General features: G+C 43.3%; 1 protein-coding gene across 7 annotated transcripts in view; it reads right to left on the bottom strand.

The window, feature by feature from the left end:
• Nucleotides 1-24,064, bottom strand: part of wnk3 (WNK lysine deficient protein kinase 3) — a 78,588-nt gene that overhangs the window by 11,091 nt on the left and 43,433 nt on the right. For 3 of the 7 annotated variants that reach the window (XM_061775034.1, XM_061775044.1, XM_061775054.1), the window contains 15 exons: nucleotides 22,706-22,900; nucleotides 21,948-21,983; nucleotides 18,574-21,372; nucleotides 18,300-18,343; nucleotides 16,935-17,070; nucleotides 16,738-16,854; nucleotides 15,800-15,901; nucleotides 15,675-15,723; nucleotides 15,448-15,600; nucleotides 13,145-14,658; nucleotides 11,680-11,926; nucleotides 7,481-7,575; nucleotides 7,063-7,403; nucleotides 1,593-1,828; nucleotides 1,429-1,524 (listed from right to left, as the gene is read on the bottom strand). In XM_061775034.1, coding sequence (XP_061631018.1) covers nucleotides 1,429-1,524; nucleotides 1,593-1,828; nucleotides 7,063-7,403; nucleotides 7,481-7,575; nucleotides 11,680-11,926; nucleotides 13,145-14,658; nucleotides 15,448-15,600; nucleotides 15,675-15,723; nucleotides 15,800-15,901; nucleotides 16,738-16,854; nucleotides 16,935-17,070; nucleotides 18,300-18,343; nucleotides 18,574-21,372; nucleotides 21,948-21,983; nucleotides 22,706-22,900 — 6,160 coding nt within the window. The remainder of the gene's footprint in view (nucleotides 1-1,428; nucleotides 1,525-1,592; nucleotides 1,829-7,062; nucleotides 7,404-7,480; nucleotides 7,576-11,679; nucleotides 11,927-13,144; nucleotides 14,659-15,447; nucleotides 15,601-15,674; nucleotides 15,724-15,799; nucleotides 15,902-16,737; nucleotides 16,855-16,934; nucleotides 17,071-18,299; nucleotides 18,344-18,573; nucleotides 21,373-21,947; nucleotides 21,984-22,705; nucleotides 22,901-24,064) is intronic. The other 4 variants (XM_061775060.1, XM_061775078.1, XM_061775069.1 and 1 more) reach the window with 4 other exon arrangements.

The following is a 24,064-nucleotide window of genomic DNA, read 5'->3' on the forward strand; positions in this document are numbered from 1 at the left end:
ACATGCATGGCGAGAGAAATAAAGCTATTGTAAAGTACTATATTTTTGTTTTGTTTGAAGCGAGTTTGTTTGTGAGACAGTGCACACAGTGTTCATTGCTGAAAATGAGTCATAACTGACCTGTGGTCTCAGTTCTGCGGGAGTCCAATTTTGTCATTTTGTCACTATCATGTTAATGTGTGACATTTACAGTAAATCTGGCAGATCAAAGGTCTCCATGTGTAAGAGAGCGAGTGAGTGAGTGGATGAGATGGGAGCTGTTTATGTATGCCCAGGGGTGTCGAACGGGGGAAAAAAATGGTACAATTGTCCTGGGCCCCTGGCTGACCCCCGCCACTCCCGGCCCCCAACCCCAACAAAGGATTACTGGAAATCTCTGATCGCACCCTGTCTGGGCCTCTTTGCAGTAACACAGTAAAAATTGAGGCTCTTAGCCTCTGACTGGTTGGCCACCCCTGCTGTAGGAAGCCAATGTAATGTCACAAAGTATGGAATATGAGCCACCACATACTGGTCTTGGAAAAAGCAAGGTGTTTTGGCAGTAAACAGCATCTCTCTTTGCTGTTTTTTTTTTGTTTGACAAAAAAAGCTATTTTCCTCCAAACAACTTTGAAACACATTGAGTTTGGATCAAAGATGTCAGAGCCCAAATCTGTTGATACATACAGTGGATATAAAAGTTTAAACAGCCCTGTTCATATGTCAAGTTTTTTAGCTTTACAACTCCATCCATCCATCCATTTTCTGAGCCGCTTCTCCTCACAAGGGTCACGGGAGTGCTGGAGCCTATCTCAGCTATCTTCGGGCAGGAGGCGGGGGACAACCTGAACTGGTTGCCAGCCAATCGCAGGTCACATACAAACAAACAACCATCCGCACACACATTCACACCTACGGGCAATTTAGAGTCTTCAATTAACCTACCATGCATGTTTTTGGGATGTGGGAGGAAACCGGAGTACCCAGAGAAAACCCACGCAGGCACGGGGAGAACATGCAAACTCCACGCAGGCGGGGCCGGGGATTGAACCCAGGTCCTCAGAACTGTGAGGCAGACGCTCTAACCAGTCGTCCACCATGCCACCGCTTTACAACTCAACTACAAAAAATTCTATCCAAGAGGGAAAGAAAAAATACGGAAATAACGTGGTTGCACAAGTGTGCACACCCTGTTATAACTGGACTGTGTTCAGAATTAAGCCAGACACATGACTTGCCTTTGAATCAACTTTCTAGGATAACATAGATGACTACAATTTTACATCGAGACAGCATAGAACCTTACAGCCTACACAGCAATGTTTTCCTCAATAGCAATATGACAGCAACCTGTCATAAGGAGCCCGGATATTCAACTTCCTTAATTCACTATAAAAGCATTGCTATGACAAACGTTTGGATATACTGGTCCCTATAACTGTATCGTACCTCTTTTGGCAGGGAGTGAGGAGTGATGCTCTGAGCTGCAATGAGGAGGCACTCCACACTGTTCAGCACCAGAAAAACTGCTCGTCTGTTGAAATCCTGGACAAGGAGTACAATAAATAACTACACAGTTAAAACCAAGAGGAATCTGGACTACGATTACCAACCAGCATGTGTGACTCCATTGTTATCCATATGAGAGTGAGGTCGGGGCCGGAGTTTGATTTTGGCTGGCCTGGGCCTACGAGGAGAGAGGAGCGGCGGCACTGTGGGAAGAGCGGGGCTCTGATACAAGCAAACAGGAAGACTTTGCCTTTGGTCTTTTTGGGAACGTAGCTGTCGGTACAGTTCTTGCAGCTCTCGGTTCTGCTGGGCCTGAAGCGACACCACTTCTTTGATGTGCCTGGATGTTCAAAATACAGTTAGCGGACTGTATAATATTCACCTATTAATGGTTACCATGTGTCAGTCGGGATTGGGAATAGCTTCATTGTTTTAACAGAATGGTTAACTTCTACTTACATTTATGATAAATGTTTCTTAAATAATGTTCACGTAATACACATCATCGCAGTCAGCCGGAATCCTCTCATCTCCAAAATCACTTTTCAGGGGGAAAAAAAAACGGCATCTTGTATGAGTTACCAAATACTACATCACTCAAATTGGCATTTACCACATAGGGCTACCGTTATTTCTCGTGTATAAAGCACTTTTTTCCCTAAAACAATTGTCAAAAGTCAATAGTGTGCATTATACATAGGTATAGGGGAAAATAAAAATAAATTTCACATTTTATGAATGTATGCCGCCATCTAGAGGTTATGAAAAAGCTCTACACTTTCATTCCAATATGACACGCCACCTAGAGGTTATGAAAAAGGTGCAGACTACACTTTCATTCCAAAATGACAGGAGGTACATATGGCTGCATATATGTACAGTTGTGCTCATAAGTTTACATACCAAGGCAGAATTTGTGAACCATTTTTATTTTATTTTTTTTAATACGACTGATGACTGAACAACAACCATCATTAATTTCTTTATGGTTATGTTTTTTTTTAAATGATAATGCTTTTCTGAAATGCTTGACAGTTTAATTTGAATCCCATTAAAAACTAATTAAATATGTTTCATGTTTTCTTTAAAGTATTGTACACATCTTACAAATTCTGCCTGGGTAATCAAACATATGAGCACAATTATGTGTTTTCTCATTTACTTAATAAAAGTAGGGCTGTGAATTTTAGTATGCATGTATTAGGTGGTCAAATAAAGTCATTAACTTCAGAATAATTCTTTGAAAAAAATAATATACAGATAATACTTTATGGCGGCACGGTGGCCGACTGGTTAGAGCGTCAGCCTCACAGTTCTGAGGTGCGGGGTTCAATCCCCGTCCCCGCCTGTGTGGAGTTTGCATGTTCTCCCCGTGCCTGCGTGGGTTTTCTCCGGGTACTCCGGTTTCCTCCCACATCCCAAAAACATGCATGAATTGGGGACTCTAAATTGCCCGTAGGCATGACTGTGAGTGCGAATGGTTGTTTGTTCCTATGTGCCCTGCGATTGGCTGGCAACCAGTTCAGGGTGTACCCCGCCTCCTGCCCGATGACAGCTGGGATAGGCTCCAGCACGCCCGCGACCCTAGTGAGGAGAAGCGGTTCAGAAAATGGATGGATGGATGGATAATACTTTATGTTTGGATCATATGGGTAGAAGCAAAATCATGCACTGTAAAAATGTATTATACATGGGAAGAAGGAAAATTTTGAGGTCAACTTTGGGGGTGCGTATTATACATGCGCAATATACACGAGAAATTATGGTATCATATACTGCTGTGCACCAACATCAACAACACCATCCCAAAGTAATGTTTAATTGTTAATTTAATATCCTAGACAATTGCCAATTTATTAGGCTGTAATATCGTAAAATAATGGTACACATCACCAGCATGTCGCCACATCAAAGTCTGCGCTCATGCTGATCCCCAGACCAGACAAAAAGCCGTTAATATTTCACAAAAGCAAATGACCGTGGTTACATTATCTTCCCAAACAAACAAACACGCTGACCAAGCAGTATTAGGGCCTTTTCACACCGCACTTGGTTAATGTGAAACGACCGCGCGTCCGGTGCAATATGCCCAAATTTGGAAGTGCTGACATAGACGCCTAACAGGAAGTAACAGGAAAGTTTTCCTGATGGAGAAGTGGAGTGTACCTTGGCAACTTCGGCAAGCTGTATGTCTTTTTTGCAAAAGAAAGTCCAAGCATTGCTCAATATAAGGAGGAGGAGGAGGAGACGAGCTTGAGAAGGAAATTAGTGCACACCATAGTAATGGCTTGTTGGGACCACTGAGAGTTTAGGCGTGTTCGTTTCCCGAGTACAAGTATGCCAAAAAAAGCACACGGAAATCACTCGGCCAGCCCCTCTCCCATTGGAGGACCATTCTGACGTCGCTGCGACGTTGCTCTCTAAATTGAACTTCTTTCTATATAAAGTCGCTCTGCGGAGCGTCAGCCGCCTTCTATATTGTCGCCCCGCTACGTGAGATGGCAAAACGCGCTGTCACCTCCTCAGTACATACACAATGAATGGGAAAGTCACGGGCGTCAAACGCACTGTCAAGTGCGGTGTTAAAAGGCTCTAAGAGGAGGACATGCGTCTGCATGCCCTGTCCTTTGTGGCTGACCAGTTCCTTTGGCACCGAAGCATTACAGTGATCCATTTTTAACCAAACAGTTTTACTGTTTCTTAATGTTTCTAACCAACTACTCAGCGCGAGTGGTCACTCCTCATTTACGGAACACGGACATCCATCAGTAGTGACCCAAAACGCTGCAAGATGGACTCCTTGTGACCCTATATCATATATATATCGAGAATAAACAATTAAGGAAATCTCACACCTGTACAAACGTGTACCATTCTGTATGAGTACCTTGAATGTACGCCTTGATTTCTGTGTTATTAATATGTTGATTCTGCAAGTTTGTGATAAGTCTGTTCATGAGAACTGTGCCACAGGGTTACAAGCATAGAATATATGAGATACTGCGACGCAAAACAGATGAAATAGTGTTGTGTTGAACAGTATTATTTGATCTGCCATAACCCAGACTGAAACAAGTTCATTCTCATATTAATCCCTGCTTGAGACAGTTTCAAAGTGGGGAAACGTTTTGAATAGAAAGCGGAGTCCGCTCGTGATTAGGGCGCGTCCGAATACTCAAGAAACTTAGAGAAGAAATCTGAGACGGAGGCGTGATCTCTTTCGCCCAGTGATCCAGAGGTATAAAGGCAGACCCTTCTCTTTGTCTGGCGCTCTCGATTCCTGGCTCTGCTCCAGCGCTTTCGCCCTACCCGACCCCTCTCGGCTCCAGCCGTCCATTCGCCCTTTTTGTCTCCACGTGGTTTCCCCAGGACCACGAGAAAGGTTCAGTTCGCCGTTAAGCCTGGGGTGCAGCTCTTGTTTTCCCAGCCTTCTGGCTTGCCAGGCTACTGAGAGAAATCTCTAGTGTTCCCGCAAGTTAGCCTCGCAACCAAGTGTAAAAGCGTGACCCACCAACACGGCCAACGGCAGGAAAGTTACGAGCGCAACTCCCCAATAACCGTAACCGCCAATTTTATTTTTGGGCCCTTTCTCGTTTTTCTTCCTTTTCTTCCTCTTGTTCTCGACTCTTCAACTGCCTGGTTCCCGCCTGAGACGACCGAGAAAGAACGACTCCGAGTCGGTAACCACGTGATCCATTAATACTGAGCAAACATTGTGGCAACTACCAGAATAAGTACAAATTGGTGCATAGTAGCTAGGGTGGATTTAATGATCTCACGGGTCCCAACTTTATTCTCTCTCAACACACAGCAATTCATTCACGCTCATCTCACGAGTTAAGCCATTCACTATATATTCCGCTGTTGTTACTCTTGTCATTTATTATGTAGTTAACGCCCTTTGCATTGTCCCCATGCTTCCTGTAGTTTCACAATAAATGTTCAACATATCAAGCATTCTATTGTGTACTGTATGTGTTTGACTCAAGGATGTTGACCTCCGCAATCGAGGACTAATTTTACATAACTGTGGCAACCCTTTCAGAAAAGATTCATCCATGAGGTTTTTCGTCATTTTGCCCTGCTGTTAGCTAATCAATGACGTGGTGCCCCATTTCGATGCTAACTAAACATCCTTAGTTACCACATCCTCCCATTTCACTGGAAACGGACCCCGGGGAACAAACAATAACGCAAACGTTATCCTCCGACCCGTTAACACTTTAATTGCGTTTTTTTTTTTTTTTCCCCAACAGCCATATATACTACAACAGTATGGTTTCATGCCTAGAAAGAGTACCACGGATGCATTATTTGCCTTGAGGATGTTGATGGAAAAGTACAGAGAAGTTCAGAAGGAGCTACATTGTGTCTTTGTGGATTGAGAGAAAGCCTATGACAGAGTACCCAGAGAGGAACTGTGGTACTGCATGCGGAAGTCTGGAGTGGCAGAGAAGTATGTTAGAATAATACAGGACATGTACGAGGGCAGCAGAACAGCGGTGAGGTGTGCTGTAGGTGTGACAGACAAATTTAAGGTGGAGGTGGGACTGCAACAGGGATCAGCCCTGAGCCCCTTCCTTTTTGCAATGGTGATGGATCCGCTGACAGATGAGGTTAGACTGGAATCCCCATGGACCATGATGTTTGCAGATGACATTGTGATCTGCAGTGAAAGCAGGGAGCAGGTGGAGGAACAGTTAGAAAGATGGAAGCATGCATTGGAAAGCAGAGGAATGAAGATTAGCCGAAGTAAGACAGAATATATGTGCATGAATGAGATAGCAATGGTGGAGGACTTTAGATACTTGGGGTCAACCGTCCAGAGCAATGGTGAGTGTGGTCAGGAAGTGAAGAAACGGGTCCAAGCAGGTTGGAATGGGTGGAGGAAGGTGTCAGGTGTGTTATGTGACAGAAGAGTCTCTGCTAGGATGATGAAAACAGTGGTGAGGCCAGCCATGATGTATGGATTAGAGACAGTGGCACTGAAGAGACAACAGGAAGCAGAGCTGGAGGTGGCGGAAATGAAGATGTTGAGGTTTGTTCTCAGAGGGACCAGGCTGGATAAAATTAGAAAGGAGCTCATCAAAGGGACAGCCAAGGTTCGATGTTTTGGAGACAAAGTTAGAGAGAGCAGACTTCGATGGTTTGGACATGTCCAGAGGAGAAATAGTGAGTATATTGGTAGAAGGATGAGGAGGATGGAGCTGCCAGGCAAAAGAGCTAGAGGAAGACCAAAGAGAAGGTTGATGGATGTCGTGAGGGAAGACATGAGGGCAGTTGGTGTTCGAGAGGAAAATGCAGGAGATAGGCTTACATGGAAAAGGATGACGCGCTGTGGCGACCCCTAAAGGGACAAGCCCAAAGGAAAAGAAGAAGACAATGATAGTGGTCCATTTCACGCCTTTGCGTATTAGGGAAGAAAAAAAGATATTTTGAAAATGAATTTTTCAAAATGAAAAACTAGTGAATTATCCTGCTTGAATAATGGTCTGTGGTCTTAACCGTTATTATTGCTGTTCCTGATACATTAATATAAAAGCAGGGCTCCTTGAAAAGACTGTTCTGACTTACTTCTCTCTCAGCTTGTGCAGTTCTGTTTTTAGGTCTTCATCCTCCAACTCACTCCCGTCGTCGTCATCGTCGCTGCTGTCTATGGGGGAGTGGCTGTGCCCGTGACCTCGAGCTAGATGGGCCATTACTGGCGTCCTCCTGCTTTCATCTTTCTCTGCCTCCTTTACCCGTGATCTCCTCCTCTCCCTGAGCAAAACAGGAGACACCCGAGAGCTGTCCGTTTGGCCCAACTCGTCCTGTGTCTCGGCCTTCGTAACGGAGAAGCGGCCCACTTTTCTTTGAGTGCTGCCACGGCCTGATGACGCATCCTTCGGCGGGGAGGATTGAGGCACTGGGGTCACCTGTCGAGAGCAGATTCGGGAAGCATTAGCCTTGTATTATTTGTCCAAACAAATACATGTTGAGGTCAAATACATACGTGGAATCGTCCTTTGCGCGACTGAGTTGGATGCGGGGCCACCTCTTTCACCTCTTTTAATGACTGACTGCCGGATCGTCCATCTGATAATGAAACTGGGGTGAAAAGCAAAAGGGACAACAGGGAACCAGAGACACATACATAAATATGCAGAACACACAGACGAACACAGAAAAAATTTCCATGTAAGATGACATACAGATACAAACATGAAACACTAACATACATTTGTGTTAAAAATTCATCCACCAAGTCACACATAATTAATTTGTGACATACAGCACATGGGTTGCATGCAGTTTTGTGAAAGGTGGGTGAATTAATTACTGTAACATCAGTAAAATTAGTAATTATGTACTGTACACACATGTGCGACGCTTCTAAAAAGCACAATTGCAATGCAAACACACAGCTATCCCATGTGCAACACGACCAGGCAAAAGCTTGTTAGGTCAGTTAGTAGAGTCCTGCGCGGGTCTATTTTTTTTTTTTAAGATGCCAGTTACTAGTTCATATCTACTTCCTATCTAGTTAATCTGATTTTATCCATCAAGTTTCTTTCCAGAAGGTTAATTCGGAAAAGGTTATTGTCCATTACCTACACTAACAAAAACAACCTCTCTCTTATCACTTGTTGCATTCCCACTCATTCTCACCACTCCTGCTTCTCCATCAATCACCAGCCACGCTCTTACCCAGACAAACCCGTCCGCAAACATCAAACCAGTCCATTACAACTTACTGATGTGCAATAGAAATCAATATAAAAACTAAACGTCAAATCAAGGGACATGTCCTGTCCACTGGCACTACACTCCCCAACCCTTCTCTATTCTCCACTGATCTCGCCACACGGGTGATAACCCATGCAAAAGGAAAGATTGCCAAGAAAATTAAATTGAGCACAAAGGAATGGAAAAAAACAACAACTATAATGTACTGTACATAGGAATGTCAGAACTGATAATACAATTAGGATTATGTACAGTAAACCCCTTTTGTGAGGAGATCATTATTTCAGTATTCAAAGGAGAGAAGGCGACTTGGTGGTGGAACCTCACAATACAGGAAATCATACAAGGAAAAAGGTTAGCTAAGAAGAAGTGGGACACTGAGAGGACCGAGGAGAGGCAAAAGGAATACATTGAGATGCGACATAGGGCAAAGGTAGAGGTGGCAAAGGCCAAACAAGAGGCATATGATGACATGTATGGCAGGTTGGACACTAAAGAAGGAGAAAAGGATCCATACAGGTTGGCCAGACAGCAGGATAGGGATGGGAATGATGTGCATGCAGCAGGTTAGGGTGATTAAGGATAGGATTGGAAATTTGTTGACTGGTGCCAGCAGTGTGCTAGCTAGATGGAAAGAATACATTGAGGAGTTGATGAATGAGAAAAATGAGAGAGAAAGGAAAGTAGAAGAGGCAAGTGTGGTGGACCAGGAAGTGGCAATGATTAGTAAGGGGGAAGTTAGAAAGGCATTAAAGAGAATGAATAATGGAAAGGCAGTTGGTCCTGATGACATTCCTGTGACGGTTTGGAAGGATCTAGTAGAGGTGGGTGTTTTTGACCAGCTTGTTCAATAGAATTCTAGCACGTGAGAAGATGCCTGAGGAATGGAGGAAAAGTGTGCTGGTGCCCATTTTTAAGAACAAGGGTGATGTGCAGAGCTGTGGGAACTATAGAGGAATAAAGTTGATGAGCCACACAATGAAGTTCTGGGAAAGAGTAGTGGAGGCTAGACTCAGGACAGAAGTGAGTATTTGTGAGCAACACTATGGTTTCATGCCTAGAAAGAGTACCACAGATGCATTATTTGCCTTGAGGATGTTGATGGAAAAGTACAGAGAAGGTCAGAAGGAGCTACAGTGTTTCTTTGTAGATCTAGAGAAAGCCTATGACAGAGTACCCAGAGAGGAACTACGGTACTGCATGCGGAAGTCTGGAGTGGCAGAGAAGTATGTTAGAATAATAAAGAACATGTACGAGGGCAGCAGAACAGCTACAGGGAGAAGAGATAGCAAGGGTGGAGGACTTTTAATACTTGGGGTCAACCGTCCAGAGCAATGGTGAGTGTGGTCAGGAAGTGAAGAAATGGGTCCAAGCAGGTTAGAATGGGTGGAGGAAGGTGTCAGGTGTGTAATGTGAAAGAAGAGCCTGAACGGCAAAGTTTATAAAACAGTGGTGAGGCCAGCCATGATGTACGGATTAGAGACAGTGGCACTGAAGAGACAACAGGAAGCAGAGCTGGAGGTGGCGGAAATGAAGATGTTGAGGTTCACTCTCAGAGTGACCAGGTTGGATAAAATTAGAAATGAGCTCATCAGAGGCACAGCCAAGGTTCGATGATTTGGAGACAAAGTCAGAGAGAGCGGACTTCGATGGTTTGGACATGTCCAGAGGAGAAATAGTGAGTATATTGGTAGAAGGATGAGGAGGATGGAGCTGCCAGGCAAGAGAGCTAGAGGAAGACCAAAGAGAAGGTTGATGGATGTCGTGAGGGAAGACATGATGGCAGTTGGTGTTCGAGAGGAGGATGCAGGAGATAGGCTCTCATGGAAAAGGATGACGCGCTGTGGCGACCCCTAACGGGACAAGCCGAAAGGAAAAGAAGAAGAAGAAGAAGAGGCACAGCCAAGGTTCGATGATTTGGAGACAAAGTCAGAGAGAGCGGACTTCGATGGTTTGGACATGTCCAGAGGAGAAATAGTGAGTATATTGGTAGAAGGATGAGGAGGATGGAGCTGCCAGGCAAGAGAGCTAGAGGAAGACCAAAGAGAAGGTTGATGGATGTCGTGAGGGAAGACATGAGGGCAGTTGGTGTTCGAGAGGAGAATGCAGGAGATAGGCTTACATGGAAAAGGATGACGCGCGTTGGCGACCCCCAAAGGGACAAGCCGAAAGGAAAAGGAGACAGTAAACCCCTGCTATTCGTGGGATATAGAGGGTAGCAAATAGTGACGAGTTGACGCTTCCTTCTATAAGTGTTTATAAATGCCTGTATTGATAGTTTAAACTATAAACTTTCCACTTTTAAATATTTCTTGCACTGTACGCTGTTTTAATTGTATTTCTATTTTTTTTTCTTTGTTTTAAATATTTATAAGCTGTTTTTCTTCTTTGTTTTTAAATGCTTTTAATCATGTAAAGCACATTGATTTACCTTGTGTATGAAATGCACTATATAAATAAATTTGCTTTGCTAATAAATATACCACAAGCTATTATTGCAAAACACATAAAAAACGTTCAAATTCATCTTACAACATCACCCCTAAAAATAATAATTAATGGCATTGTCATTCATTTCAATGAGAAAAGGTGATTTGAGATACGCATGTTGTGAGTTGCGAGCCTTGTCACGGAATGAATTAAACTCATATCTCAAGGCAGAACTGTACTTCCTTGACATCAATGACTCCATTCTTATTAGCAAGGGCATTGGCACCATTGTGTGGCATCTGAGAACATTTATAGAAAGCACACAAAAACCATGATTGGGTGATTTTTTTTCAGCCAATATTATTAAAGTCAAATAGTGGAGTCCAAAGCAAACATGGTGAAGCAGCATCTAGCTGTTATGTTGCACACAAATGGAATAAGTTGCCAACAGAAGTGACGTCAGCCCAAAGTGTGAATGTTTTTAAGTCCAGGTTAAAAATCTCTTTTTTCCCATGCTTTTTAGAGCATTTCCACTTTTAAATGATATTTCTTGCACTGTACGCTGTTGTAATTGTATTTTTCTCTTTGTTTTAAATGTGTTTTTTTCTTTGTTTCTTAATGTTTTTAATTATGTAAAGCACATTGATTTACCCTGTATATGAAATTCACTATATAAATAAATTTGCTTTGCTTTGCTCTGCTACGGATTGGTGAATTTGAGAAGATTGAACCGCAAATTGGCAGGGGGCATTGGCAATCTCATGTAGTCACTTAACAATACACAAACACAGGGTTATTAATGTATGTAGTTGTAAACATTTAACATCAGGACTTCCTGAAAGTTAAGGAAGTTAATTCTCTATGTTAAATCTAGTACTAGATATTAGACTTCCATATGCATGCTAGACATCACTCGCTCGCTCACTCACTCACTCACTCACTCACTCAGTCACTCAGTCACTCACTCACTCACTCACTCACTCACTCAGTCACTCTCGCTTTCTATCTCTCTAAAAATCCCTAAGAGCACGCTACCTTGCTGGACTCTGGGCTTCTTGAACAAGCTGGCGGAATGGCGCAGTTTGCATGCCCAGTTTTTGAATTTGCGAGTCCAGGATTTCTTGCTAGAAACAGGATTTCTGATACTAGGACATGTCAGGTTTAGGCCAAAATATCCACCTCCTGCATTATGCTGCTGCGCTCCATGCCAGAGGGGGATCTGCTGGCGGTGGGGCTGCAATGCTTCTCCGGTGGTGGTGTTGTCTGAGTGTCGGTATACAGCCTAAAACAGTTAGGACAATTAAGAGCTGCTCCATGGTTTTGAGACATTTGAAAGAGAAAGACTGACAAACATGAAACATAATGCACAGTTGTGTCACATTTAAAGGAGATCATTCAACCCCATATTGACTACATAGTGGATTTCCTTACATAGTGGCCGGGGGTGTTAAATGACTCCACTGCAGAGAGAGGAGAATGCTTTTATTTGGTGTAGCATATCTTTAAAGTAAAATATGAAATCAAAATGATATGATATAATTATTCAATAAAATATAAAATGTATAGTAAAATAATAAAATGTAGCCATTTTTAATACATTTGAACAGCTTATGTGTCCATTCTGCCTTGCACATCTAACTAAGTTGCCTTTAAGGCAGTTGTCTTAGTTTCAGTATTTTTTAATAGTTTTTTAAATCGGAGGGGTACACCCTGAACTGTTTGCCAGCCAATCGCAGGGCACATAGAAACAAACAACCATCCGCACTCACATTCACACCTATGGGCAATTTAGAGTCTCCAATTAATGCATGTTTTTGGGATGTGGGAGGAAACCGGAGTGCCCGGAGAAAACCCACGCAGGCACGGGGAGAACAAGCAAACTCCACACAGGCGGGGCCGGGGATTGAACCCGCGTCCTCAGAACTGTGAGGCTGACGCTTTAACCAGTCGGTCACCGTGCCGCCGGGTGAAACAGTGTGTGATGAAATTAAAAAGTGTAATGAATATATAATATTTGAAGGAAAAGTGTGTATTAGGTGGGGTACACCCTTGACTGGTCACCAGCCAATCGTGACTTTGATTAGAGACTGGTGGGGGCGGTGGAGGGGGGGGATTAGTGAAGTGAGTACAATCGAATCTGGCTAGCAGTTTTATACTACAGTTTAAACTGCAGTTTAACACTTAACTAAAAACCCACCTCTTCCAAATTTCTTTTGTGTAAATCTGTCATGTTTTATTCCTGTTTTTATTTTGTTTTTATCTTATTATTTTATTATTGGTAAAGCATCTATGACTACCCTTTAGAAACTGCACTATAAAACTAATGTATTATTATTATAATTATTATCAAATTCCCCTTTTAACTCAGTGTCTGGTTGGGGGGGGTGGGGGGGTGTCTGTGTTTCAACTGGATAACACAACTAGCGACCTCAGCGTGGAGGTCCCTATTTGAAGAAATAGCTTGTATGCAAAGCCTGATTGATCCTTTTTAGTCACTCACAAGGATAGTTGGTTCTCCTGGCACAGGAGGCCGCTGAGGCCCGGCAGGGACATCCTGATTGGCAGGGAGGCGAGATGCAGGGGGCGGTGTGGTCAATGTGATGGAGGTGGAAGGGTGAGATGGGCAAGGATGCTGCTCCCTCAGCCCTTGCTCTTCTGAGTGGAGGACTTCTGAGGATCCTTTGTCTGATCCTCTGCAGCTCTCAGGATCAGGGGTGGTGGTGGTGGAGGAAGAGGAAGTGGTGGAGGATGAGGAGTGTGGAGATGCATCTGAGACAGAGGCAGGTGGCGGGAATGACAATGGATGCGGCTCCGATGACTCATCTCCACCTGCAGACGTGGAGGCAGCCGATGTTAACGTTGGAGCGGACGCAGCTCCTCCGGCCGGAGCCGCACCGCCGCTGCTGTGCTCTTGATACAACAAGTTCCTCAGCTTTTCGTCCAGCGTCTTCATCCGATTGTCCCCAAATTCTATTTTGGGGGGACCTTCGCTGTCCGACTCGGCCACCGAGGAAGGCTGAGCAGGGGATGGGGTAAGTGTGAGGGAGAGAGGGAGAAAGGAGGCTTCGTTCGCTGCCAAATGAAGAGGTGGCAAAGAAGAGTCAGAGGAAGGATGAAACGGTACTGCGTCATCTGTGACGCTCATTTCTCCTGTGGACACCTCAGACTCAGACTGTTGTAAAGAGGATTGTTTGGGAAGCGGAAGTTGTTTCAGAGGTGTGTCGGCGGCTCTCACCACTTCTTCTTGCTCTAGGTTTTGTATCTGGCAATGCTGTGGTGGCAGGTCAGCAGGGATTTGGGTTGGTTGTGCCACGTGGCTACAAAGGAAATGTTGATGTTGCTGCTGCTGTGGCATGTACACCGTCTGCTGTGTGCTTAATTGCTGCTGCTGATGGTCCGTGTGGAACTGCTGTTGAGGCATAACCTGCTGCAGTAGCTGACACTGTTGCACCTCATGTGAAGCCTTCTGCGGTATTTGTTGTTGCTGCTGCTGCACAAACTCCTGTTCCTGCAGCAGGTGAATTTGCTCCAGGTAAACTTCCTGTGTTTTTTGTTGCTGCAGTGTTAACCCTATTTGGTGCTGCGCTTGTTGCTCTAGTTGCAATTGTTGCTGGGCTACCGGATTCTGCTGCTGCGGAGCTGATGTGCATCCTTGGGAGAGAGTCTGCTGAAGTTGCTCCAAGTCAGGATGGCTTACTGTGACGTCAGCCGGCATGGGAGGCACAACGATGGAAGCAGTGGGCATGGCGGTAAGGTCGGTGGCAACAGATAATGCTGTGGATATTGGCACACTGAGCCTTTGGTCGACAGAAGTTGAGGTGAGGACTGGCAGATCAAGACAACCTGAAATAGTTTGAGGGCCGGAGGCTTCAAGAATGCTTTCAGGTGAAGTGGTGTGTGAAGTGGGTGCAGTTGTGGCAGAGGGGGATAAGACAGTTGAGAGTGCATATGATGTGGTGCAAGACGGAGAGGACACTCCACTGAAGGACTCTAGACTCTGGGAGCTTTCATTTTCTACAAAGCAGAGAGAAACAAACAGTTGTTTTTGGCACCGATAACCTAAATATTTACAGTAGCATTGCATATATTGTAATATCATTTAAGAATATCATTTCTCTATCTATATTAGCTTCAATATTCCTGTACCTATTGCACTTTTTAATTGTTAAAATTCAATGGCAGGCTGTGGGATTAACCAATTTAAGCCACCATTTTATACCATTGCTGTCACATTGCATATAGAAACCCTCAATAATAAACCAAAGTGCAATATAACAGCATGCAAATGTAGCACTTACGTCATCTGGAGAAGTTCAGAATCAATATTTATCTCATAACATGACCAAAACTTTAAATAAATAATAATAATAATAATAAAGAATGTTGGTCTCGAATAACTGCGTGAATGAAAGCATTCAGACAATTACATGAAATACATCATACTCTCAAGAGATGCTGATTACTAAATGTATTTATGTTAATGAATATTGCTTCAGATGTGTTTTGCAAGTCAAACTTTCTTTGCTCTAAGTAACCAGAGGAAAAAAGTCTCTTGGGGCAGGAAGAAATGTCCCAAAGGTACTGTGCCTCCCCACTTTCAAAATCATTCCGCTGCCCCTGAGTCCAACCACTTTTTGATTTCTCTTTCTGTCCTCCCCTGTCTTGTTTGTTTGTTTTTGTATGCTGCCAAGGCCATCAATTCACTTCCTTGTTTCTACCGCGTTGACAGCATGTTGTCGATTCACCCTTCACAAAGCATTGGCCACACAAAACCAAAACACTGTAAGTGACGCTTGCATTTACCTTTGTCTGTTTTTGGGGGTGGGAGTGTCCTTGTGTCTCCAGTGGGAGGTGTCGTGGCTGTTCCCTGGCTAGAGAGAGAGTCTCTATGGCGAATGGTCTGGTTGATAAAGAAACGCCAGCGTCCCACCGGAGAGGAATGCGGTACAGAGTCGGCTGAGGATTAATACACACACATTTTCAGTTTGTTCTACATTACTGAGAAAATGTGAAAAGATTGAAAAACTTACACGTAGAGCTTGTGGGAGTGCTGACTTGTAACTGATCAGTGGACCCAGTCTATTTGGGAAACACGTAAACGATATTTATGGATCAAACACAGATTGTACTGGTGATACTGAACAAACGAACATACAAGTGAATGTGTTTGTAGTATTTCCTGTGCTTTCTCAACTATGGCTCTGAGCTCTTCAATGAACTTGTCTTTTTCCACATCAAGGACAAAGACCTCCTCCACCTGTAAAAAAAAAAATACAGTGCAATTAAATCATCAAAAATGCAAGCAGCGACAAATGGGCCATCCATCCATCCATTTTCTGAGCCGCTTCTCCTCACAAGGGTCGCGGGCCTGCTGGAGCCTATCCCAGCTATCATCGGGCAGGAGGCGGGGTACACCCTGAACTGGTTGCCAGCCAATTGCAGGGCACATACAAACAAACAACTATTCGTCCCAACATTCACACCTACGGGCAATTTAGAGTGTCCAATTAATGCATGTTTTGGGGATGTGGGAGGAAACCGGAGTGCCCGGAGAAAACCCACGCAGGCACGGGGAGAACATGAAAAACTCCACACAGGCGGGGTCGGGGATTGTACCCCGCTTCTCAGAACTGTGAGGCCGCAAATGGGCCATCGCAACACCATATTAATAGAGAATCCTCCAAACGATCATCAAACTTTGACGCCATGCTCCGCCCACATTAGAAGGCTAGCGTCGCACATCTTTTTTGGATAGCTATTTCCAATTGCGGTTCATTTAGGCCAATTCCCTCGTCAGAGTTAAATCCTTGGAAGTAGCCCAAAAGGGAAACCTGGAGACATTCTTGTGCATCCTGTTATTAATGGCATTCCCACTCAATTTCGTCTCGATTTGCGCAAATGGTGTCCAGCCAGGTCTAACCTTTATTTTGTTTTTAAACTTTCCAAGGGGAAATAATGAGTTTCTGAACTCAACTAAAAAAATACAGACATTTTAACTAGGAAACACATACTTGCAAAATTTGCTCAGACCCCCAAAAAATAGAAGTATTACTTCTAAAATGTGTAGACTATTGTTATGCATGAGTGTCTTACCATGTAATCTGCTATGTCCTCAGGTGCATCTCCTTCCATATCAAATTTAAATGTCACCATTTTGTTGCTATGGGTCTCCAACTGGCATTCCACCATATTGTCTCCACTGCCTGACACCTACGTCAGAACAATTAAAAAAATTATTTTGCAAATGCCTCGGACTTGTAAATTGTTTCTTGGTTGTTGTTCGTTTTCACCTGGAGCATACTCAGTTGAAACTGATGTGGAACCTTATCGGGTCTCAGAGAAGATGATCTCCTCTGGGCCTTTACTTTTTCAAATTTGCCGTTTTCCAAGAGCAAAACAGCTTCTCCTTCATTTATAGGCACAGACCTGTGGATGGAACAGTACTTTTGAGTTGCTACACATTGTTTTGTACATGGGAAGTCGAAAGGAGGTAAATATAGCATGGAACACAAACAGCGTAACGATATTCCAGTAAATTGAGTGGTGCCTTGCTTAATTTGTTCCGTGACCACGCTTGACTCACTCAAAACACTCGTATCTCTAATCATCTTTCCCTACCGAAATGAATTGAAATGGCATTTGTTCATTCCATCCTCACACAAAAACCGTTTGTCTTTTAATTTAAAAAAAAAATAGCACTCTATAAGATTGCACCTTCAAAAAATATACACTAATTACATAATTGAATACAATGGTAAAAATTCAATAATTTTTGCCACATCTTTTCAATGAACATTGTGCTGCTCCTTCTGGTATGTGTGCCTTAGCCATCTAAGGGCATTATAATACAGACATAGAGAGACACATCAAGAGTTTCACAACTGACTCACTAAACCGCAGTAATATAAGTGATCTTACATAAAGGTTAAAAAACATATTCTTGTGAGTATTGTTATATTCTCTGTCTACATTTGTTGCTCCACATTTGTGTTCAAATATCTGTTGATTAAAGGGTTACAACAATGTGACACTAAAGCTATTCATCATACCGTTTATGGTGTTTTGCATTGTTTGTGAGCATTGAGCTAAAGAGACTTTAATGCAAAGTTACGTGGTTGTTTCAAATCCACATCTAATTCTCTTAGTTTTATAATTCGTTGACAGTAAACTTCAATTGGGCGAGGCAATAGATAGCGTGAAGTTGTTCACTATCTGCTAAACTGCTGCTTGCTGTAAAGTTAGTTGAGTTCACTGCCACCAAACAACATTCGTGTCTCAAATTTTTGCTCAAAAATCAAAGCAAAACTCGGCATATTTCAAATACTTGTAAGTCAGGTCACCAAATATCAAGGCACCACCGTATTTGCTCGTAATAAAAAAAAAATACTACATAAAATACAAAATTATAACAAGTGTACAAACCTATTGAGATTATTTGTCTTCATGATGATAATCATGAAGATATTTTCACTGCAATTTATACATTTTGCTGATTCAGCCTTTGGTAACAATTGTAGTAACAGAAAAACAAAGCTTTGCATATCAGTTTTGGGAATGCCTTCAGCTACTTGGTATTAAGTTTATACAAACCCTATGTTCGTTTTAAAATGCATGATGATGGGCACACTGTGGGACTCTTATGAAATCAGACATACCTAGTTGAGGAAGGGCGTTCTGTATTTGACAGAGGTAGACAATCCTGAGGAACACATTGATGTAATAAATACAAACACAAAAAGCCACAGGAAAATAAATGACACAAAAAACATCAGCAATAAATGCAAGTGAAGCTGTTACATACATACAACTAGTTTAAAGAATGAAAAAGTGTTAGTTTGAATCAAACACTTTATACTCTCTCACTCATTCCACCATCAAAATTGCTATTAAATCATATCGTCAACTCATTGCCATTCATTCTTCCTGTACCTGAGAAATGCCCAGCAGGGAAATGTCACAGTCTTGCAGCGAGGCTTGGGGCAGGTTGGGTGCATGACAATTAAGCATCTCTATAGTGGCAGCAGGTGGAGGGGAGGTAGGTATAAAGTTGCTTTGCCCTGGTAAGGTGACCTGGGCTGCTAGTGCAGATGGCAGCTCTGGCATAGGGGTAGCAGGAGCAGGATGGCAGGATGGTAGTGATGATGGGGGAGACAAGGTGTGAGAGGGGCTCGGGACTATTTGATGTACAGGGAAGGCTGCATGGAGAAGAACGGGTGCTTCGGCAGGTGGTGCCTGCGTTTGAGAATGAGCCTCCTCTTGAATGTTTGTCTGGACCTGAATACTGGTTTGTGCGTGAGTGTGCGCTGGCAGCGTGTGCCTGGCCTGCTGTTGAGGAGAAGGTACTATGCCTGTCGTTGCGCTCTTGCGCAAGGACGGGAGGTTCGTATTCTGGGAATGATGATCAGCCGCATTCCTGGCGGCTAGCTGTGTGTCGGGATGTGCAGCAGGCTGACATTGTTGTGCTGGCAGCTCAGCCTCATCCCTGCCAATCACGACCTGACTGAGAGGAGATTTTGGCTGGCCTGGGGCCAGGATGAGCTCAACTGGCAACTGGATTAGGGAGGGAGGGGGCAGTTGCTGACCTTGAGAAAGCATCCGTAGCTGTGGCTGGGAGATGGGCTGAATATCTGAGGAGTTTGTGGTGCTTCCTAATGGCTGCTGCTGAGCCAGGACCACTGGAATATTGACTGCAGTGGTCCCAACACATGTAGAATCCAGAGTATTGAGACTGGCTGTGTTGGTTCCAGCAGACATAGCCACCTGCTGATACTGCAACACTGACTGGCTTGCTGCAGTGTGACTTTGTGCTTGGAGAAGCATATGGCTTGGAGTTTGTTGCTGAAGCTGAGACTGCAGCGTGCCTAGCATTTGAACGTTATGATGAACAAGAGTCTCATGCTGTATCTGACCAGGAATTGTTGCTGGAGGTTGGACTGCAGATTGGCTTTGTTGGCCCATAATCTGAACAACACCAGATGAGTTCTGGCTGTGCGATGGTTTGGACTGACAGTCTGCTGGCTGCAGAGGCTGAGCCAGAATTATTGGCCGAGAAGACACTGGGTTCATAATAGAAGTTGTTGGTTCAGCATAAGGACTTGGAACTTTCTGGGCTTGGATGACAATTTGTGCCTGTCCTTGGGTAATTCCAACCACAGGAACGACATGGGGCTCAATCATTATTTGAGCTGCTTCGGTGGTAGACTGGCTTATGTATTGGACCTGAACATGACTTTGGTTCTGGGTATGAACTTCACTTTGTCCTGGCTGGGAGAACACTTGAGCTGGGATGACACTGGATGTCTTGACAGGCTGTATGACCATGGGAGCCGGGGCTGGGCAGCCAATATGAGTGTAGTGCTGAATCACGTCAGCGCTAAGTGGAACTCCAAGTGGGTTGTGAGGTTCCCCTGCAAGCGTAGCATGCTTAGGAAGCGTACAATACGCTTGCTGCTGCAAGATCAGTGCAGCTTGTTGTCCCATAAGGGGGTTATGAGCTATGAACTGAGCGCTGTTTGGTTGATGGGTGCAGGCCTGATGCATTTCAGATTGTTTCTGTTGCATTTGCTGCTCACGACTGCTTTGAAGAGAAGAGACAGTCTCTTGTTTTTCTGTTTGCTGAAGTTGAACAATGGCAGGTTGGCACTGTTGCTGCTCTTGAAAGTGTTGTTGTAATAGATCCTGTTTTCGTAATCTTTCACTTTGATCTTGTTGCGGCAGAACCTCTTGTTGCTGCTGTTGTTGCAGAAAAGCGTGCAGCTGGCTTTGTTGTGGTACCAGCTGAGCCTTCTGCTTTTGTTGCTTCTGCAAGACAAGCTGTTGCTGTAAATGCTGTTGTAAGAGAGCTTGTTGCTGTTGTTCCTGTTGAGTCGGGTTGGGCTGCTGATGCACTGCTTGCTGTTGCTTCAGTGGATCTTCGTGTATTCTTGCCTTGGCATTTTCCATTTGTTGATACAACTGTTTCTGCTGCTGTTGCCCTAGATGGTGTTGTGAAAGTGCTTGCTGTGGCATGGCCTGATGCTGCTGTTGAATAAGAGCTTTTTGCTGATCCAATACGTGCTTGTGTACAACTGCATGCTGCTGTTCCAGTTGCTGCTGCTGCTTTAGTTGCTGATCAAGTGGGATATAAATGTGATGCTGGTCAAGTCCTGAAACTTGTAGCAAGGTTTGCTGTTGCTGCTGGGGTGGTATGGTGATCTGCTCACAAGGATCCTTCACTGGTTGAGAATGTTCCCCGAGTGGTGGCAATGACAAAGCTTGTTGAGCCATACCTGCTCTTGCCGCTTGGTCCTGTGGAGTTGGGGGAAGGGTCTCCTGCTGCTGAGGCTCATGTTGATGTTTCAAGACCGCTATAGCTGGAAGGCTCTTTTGAAGCTGCCCTACTGGAGGCTGAGTGGTGCTAAAGTGTTGCTCAGGCAGAGCAACTTGACTCTCCATTAGCTGCTGTTGAAGGCCGGAGGTCTGGCCACCTAGCCCAATCTGTGGTTCGATCGCCTGCAAAGGTTGCGTTTGTTGGGGTGTTGGCTGCTGAGTAATGTCAGTGAGCTGCACGGGAGGGGCCTGGGGCTGCTGAGTGAGGGGAACAATAGTCACCATGAGCCCAGCAGGATCACTGAGGGACATGGATGAAGTGAGAACTTGTGGGGAAACAGCAGTGATGTATGATTGTGAGGGGACCAGCGACGCTTGGGGGGCGGCGGTTTGAAACACATCTGATGGGAATGTTTGTGACTATGACACAATGATGATTGGTGTTGAAAGAAAGGGGAGGGGGGAAGAAAGTAGCAAACATTAGGTAAGAATAAGCTTTGCCACAACAATTAACACATTTGATATTATAGGTTTCCCCCCATTTTTTAGAGTGAAGGGCCTCATATGAAAAATACAATATTTGAAGTATGTTTTTTACTCTTTATTAAAACAGGGTAACTGCAGGTTTAAGGAAGCCAAATTAAAGACTTTTTTTAGACCTTATTAAGGCCACTTTAGTTTGAGAAAAAAAATAAATAAATTAGGGCTAGGAGTGGGCAATACTGGCTAAACATTATACCAAAATGGTAATTTTGTGCTAATATTTCATATAATGTTACATAACGTTGGGTGAAAAAACAAATTCTTATTGATTACAAATTTGATTAATTTCTTTCCAAATAGTCTTCGAAGATTCATTCATTGTGTTCATTCTAACAACCACTGAATTGTGGATTTTAGTTTCATTTTTAAGGCCTTCATTATGGAGAATTAAATATAAGACTTTCTAAGGATCTGCAAACACCCTGTAATACATGTGGCTATTAAATCCTTACATTTGCAATTCCTCCAAAAACGACCTGGGGGAAACCCTGTGCAGCATGCGGTCAGAGAAACAGTGTCAGAGGATTATGAAAATGATTTGTGGTTGGGTAAATTGCAAGAAGGGGGAAGAGTGGGCGCTATCTATAGCTTTCAATTGAAGCAACAGAAAAATAAAACAATCAATCTTAACTAAATAAACTAACAATGTTTAGACACATAGCAAATTTTTATGCATTACAATTGGTATAATGTATGATGTACAAAATGAAGAACCATAGTAGTAGTAGAAGTAGTAATAGTAGTAGTAGCGGTCATCATTAAAATACACGATTACTGGTGGAAGACCAACAATAATCAGTGGGGGAAAAAAACTTGAATGCTGTTATTTCCTTGTGTCACTTTGATATGCATACTGCACACTTCTGCCTGCTTCTGTCTCACATTTTTACAAAATTTTGATATTTGTTTATGCAGCACTGACAGGAGATGAGCTGTGTTTAATACCAGGCAGACTAAGCGGGGCGATGTTCAATTGTTTATTACTTTGCGTGTTAATATCAATGCCAGGAAACAGAAAACATGGAGTGATGGTCATGGGATGCTCCAAAAACATACAATACGTAAGATATGGCAGGGGATCGATCATGTTATAAAGATGAGGTCGGGATGGTACAAAACCTGATTGACAATACAGTGGAGTGCTGCAGGCTACATGTAAAAGTATCTCCCGACTGATTACAAGTTATTATAGTGTTATTGCTCCTTTCACCTGAAAATAATGCTGAGGTATACTTGGCAATACCTGTTGAACCATGGCGGTGGGCTGAAGAAAGCCCTGACCAACAGATGGACCTCTGCTATGGCCAATGCTGGACAAACTGACACTCTGGCCAACTGGCAAACTCGAAACACCTCCACCTTCACCAACTGGGAGCCTCAGGGGATTAGTCAGTACAGCAGTGCACTAAAGACCAATCAAATGGTGAATGACCAATTATTTTATACACAATAGCTATACGGTTCATCGTAGGGGATATATTCCAGACCCACACGCTATAGTTGAAAATTGACTATATAAAGTGGTGCCTTGATGTATGAATTTAATTTGTTCCATGACCACGCTGGCAACTCAAAACATCCATCCATCCATCTATCTATTTTCCATACCGCTTATCCTCACTCGGGTCGCAGACATACTGGCGCCTATCTCAGTTAACTCTGGGCGAGAGGTGGTGTACACCCTGAACTGGTCGCCAGCCAATTGCAGGTAACTCAAAACATTCATATCTCAAATGATCTTTCCCTACTGAAATGAATGCAAATGCTATGAATCTGTTCCATCTCCTCCAAAAACCAGACAAAATGTTTGTAACGTGTTTTCTTATAACAGAAAAATTGCACTGTATAATATTGTACGAAATAAAAACAAAGTAATTAAGTAATTTAATATCATGTAAAAAATTTACACATTTATTGCCACACTTCTTCCTACAATTAAATTTACAAGGTGCTGCTCCTGGTGTGCACACCTTTGCTATCTGGTGGCATTATAATACAGATATATGGATATAAGCAGACGCTCCTCAGTAAGCCGCAGTAATATTAGTCATTCTTCACAAAGGATAAAGAATATATGCTGGTGAGTATTGTTATATTATCTGTATGCATGTGTTGCTCCACCGTTTGTAGGAAAACACCCGTTGCTTATAGTGTTATATCACCACTACACCAATCCTATTCGATAGCCCTTCTATAGCAATTTGCACTGGTAGTTATCATTAAGATAAACAAAGACAAACAATACACAATATTTAATAATTTTTTTAAATGTTTAGTTAGTAAACTTCAAGTGCAAGCTTGAAGCCTCTTTTTTGAGGAATTGTTCAATATCTGCCAAACTTCTACATGTTCTAGTGAATTGAGTTCACTGCCACCATACAGCGCTTACAGTATATCTTAAATATTAGTCTGAAAGTCAAGGCAAAATAACTGGCCCAACGACAGCTCATATAAAAAAAAAATCGTAAATCGTGTCACTCATATCTCAAGGCACCACTGTATACTGTAAAAGGCCATATGAAAACGATCGCAATAAACCACACCTTTCCGAGATATAGCGAGTATTTCT

This window comes from Phyllopteryx taeniolatus, chromosome 1 (assembly GCF_024500385.1).
Source record: "Phyllopteryx taeniolatus isolate TA_2022b chromosome 1, UOR_Ptae_1.2, whole genome shotgun sequence".
Taxonomy (NCBI): Eukaryota; Metazoa; Chordata; class Actinopteri; order Syngnathiformes; family Syngnathidae; genus Phyllopteryx; species Phyllopteryx taeniolatus.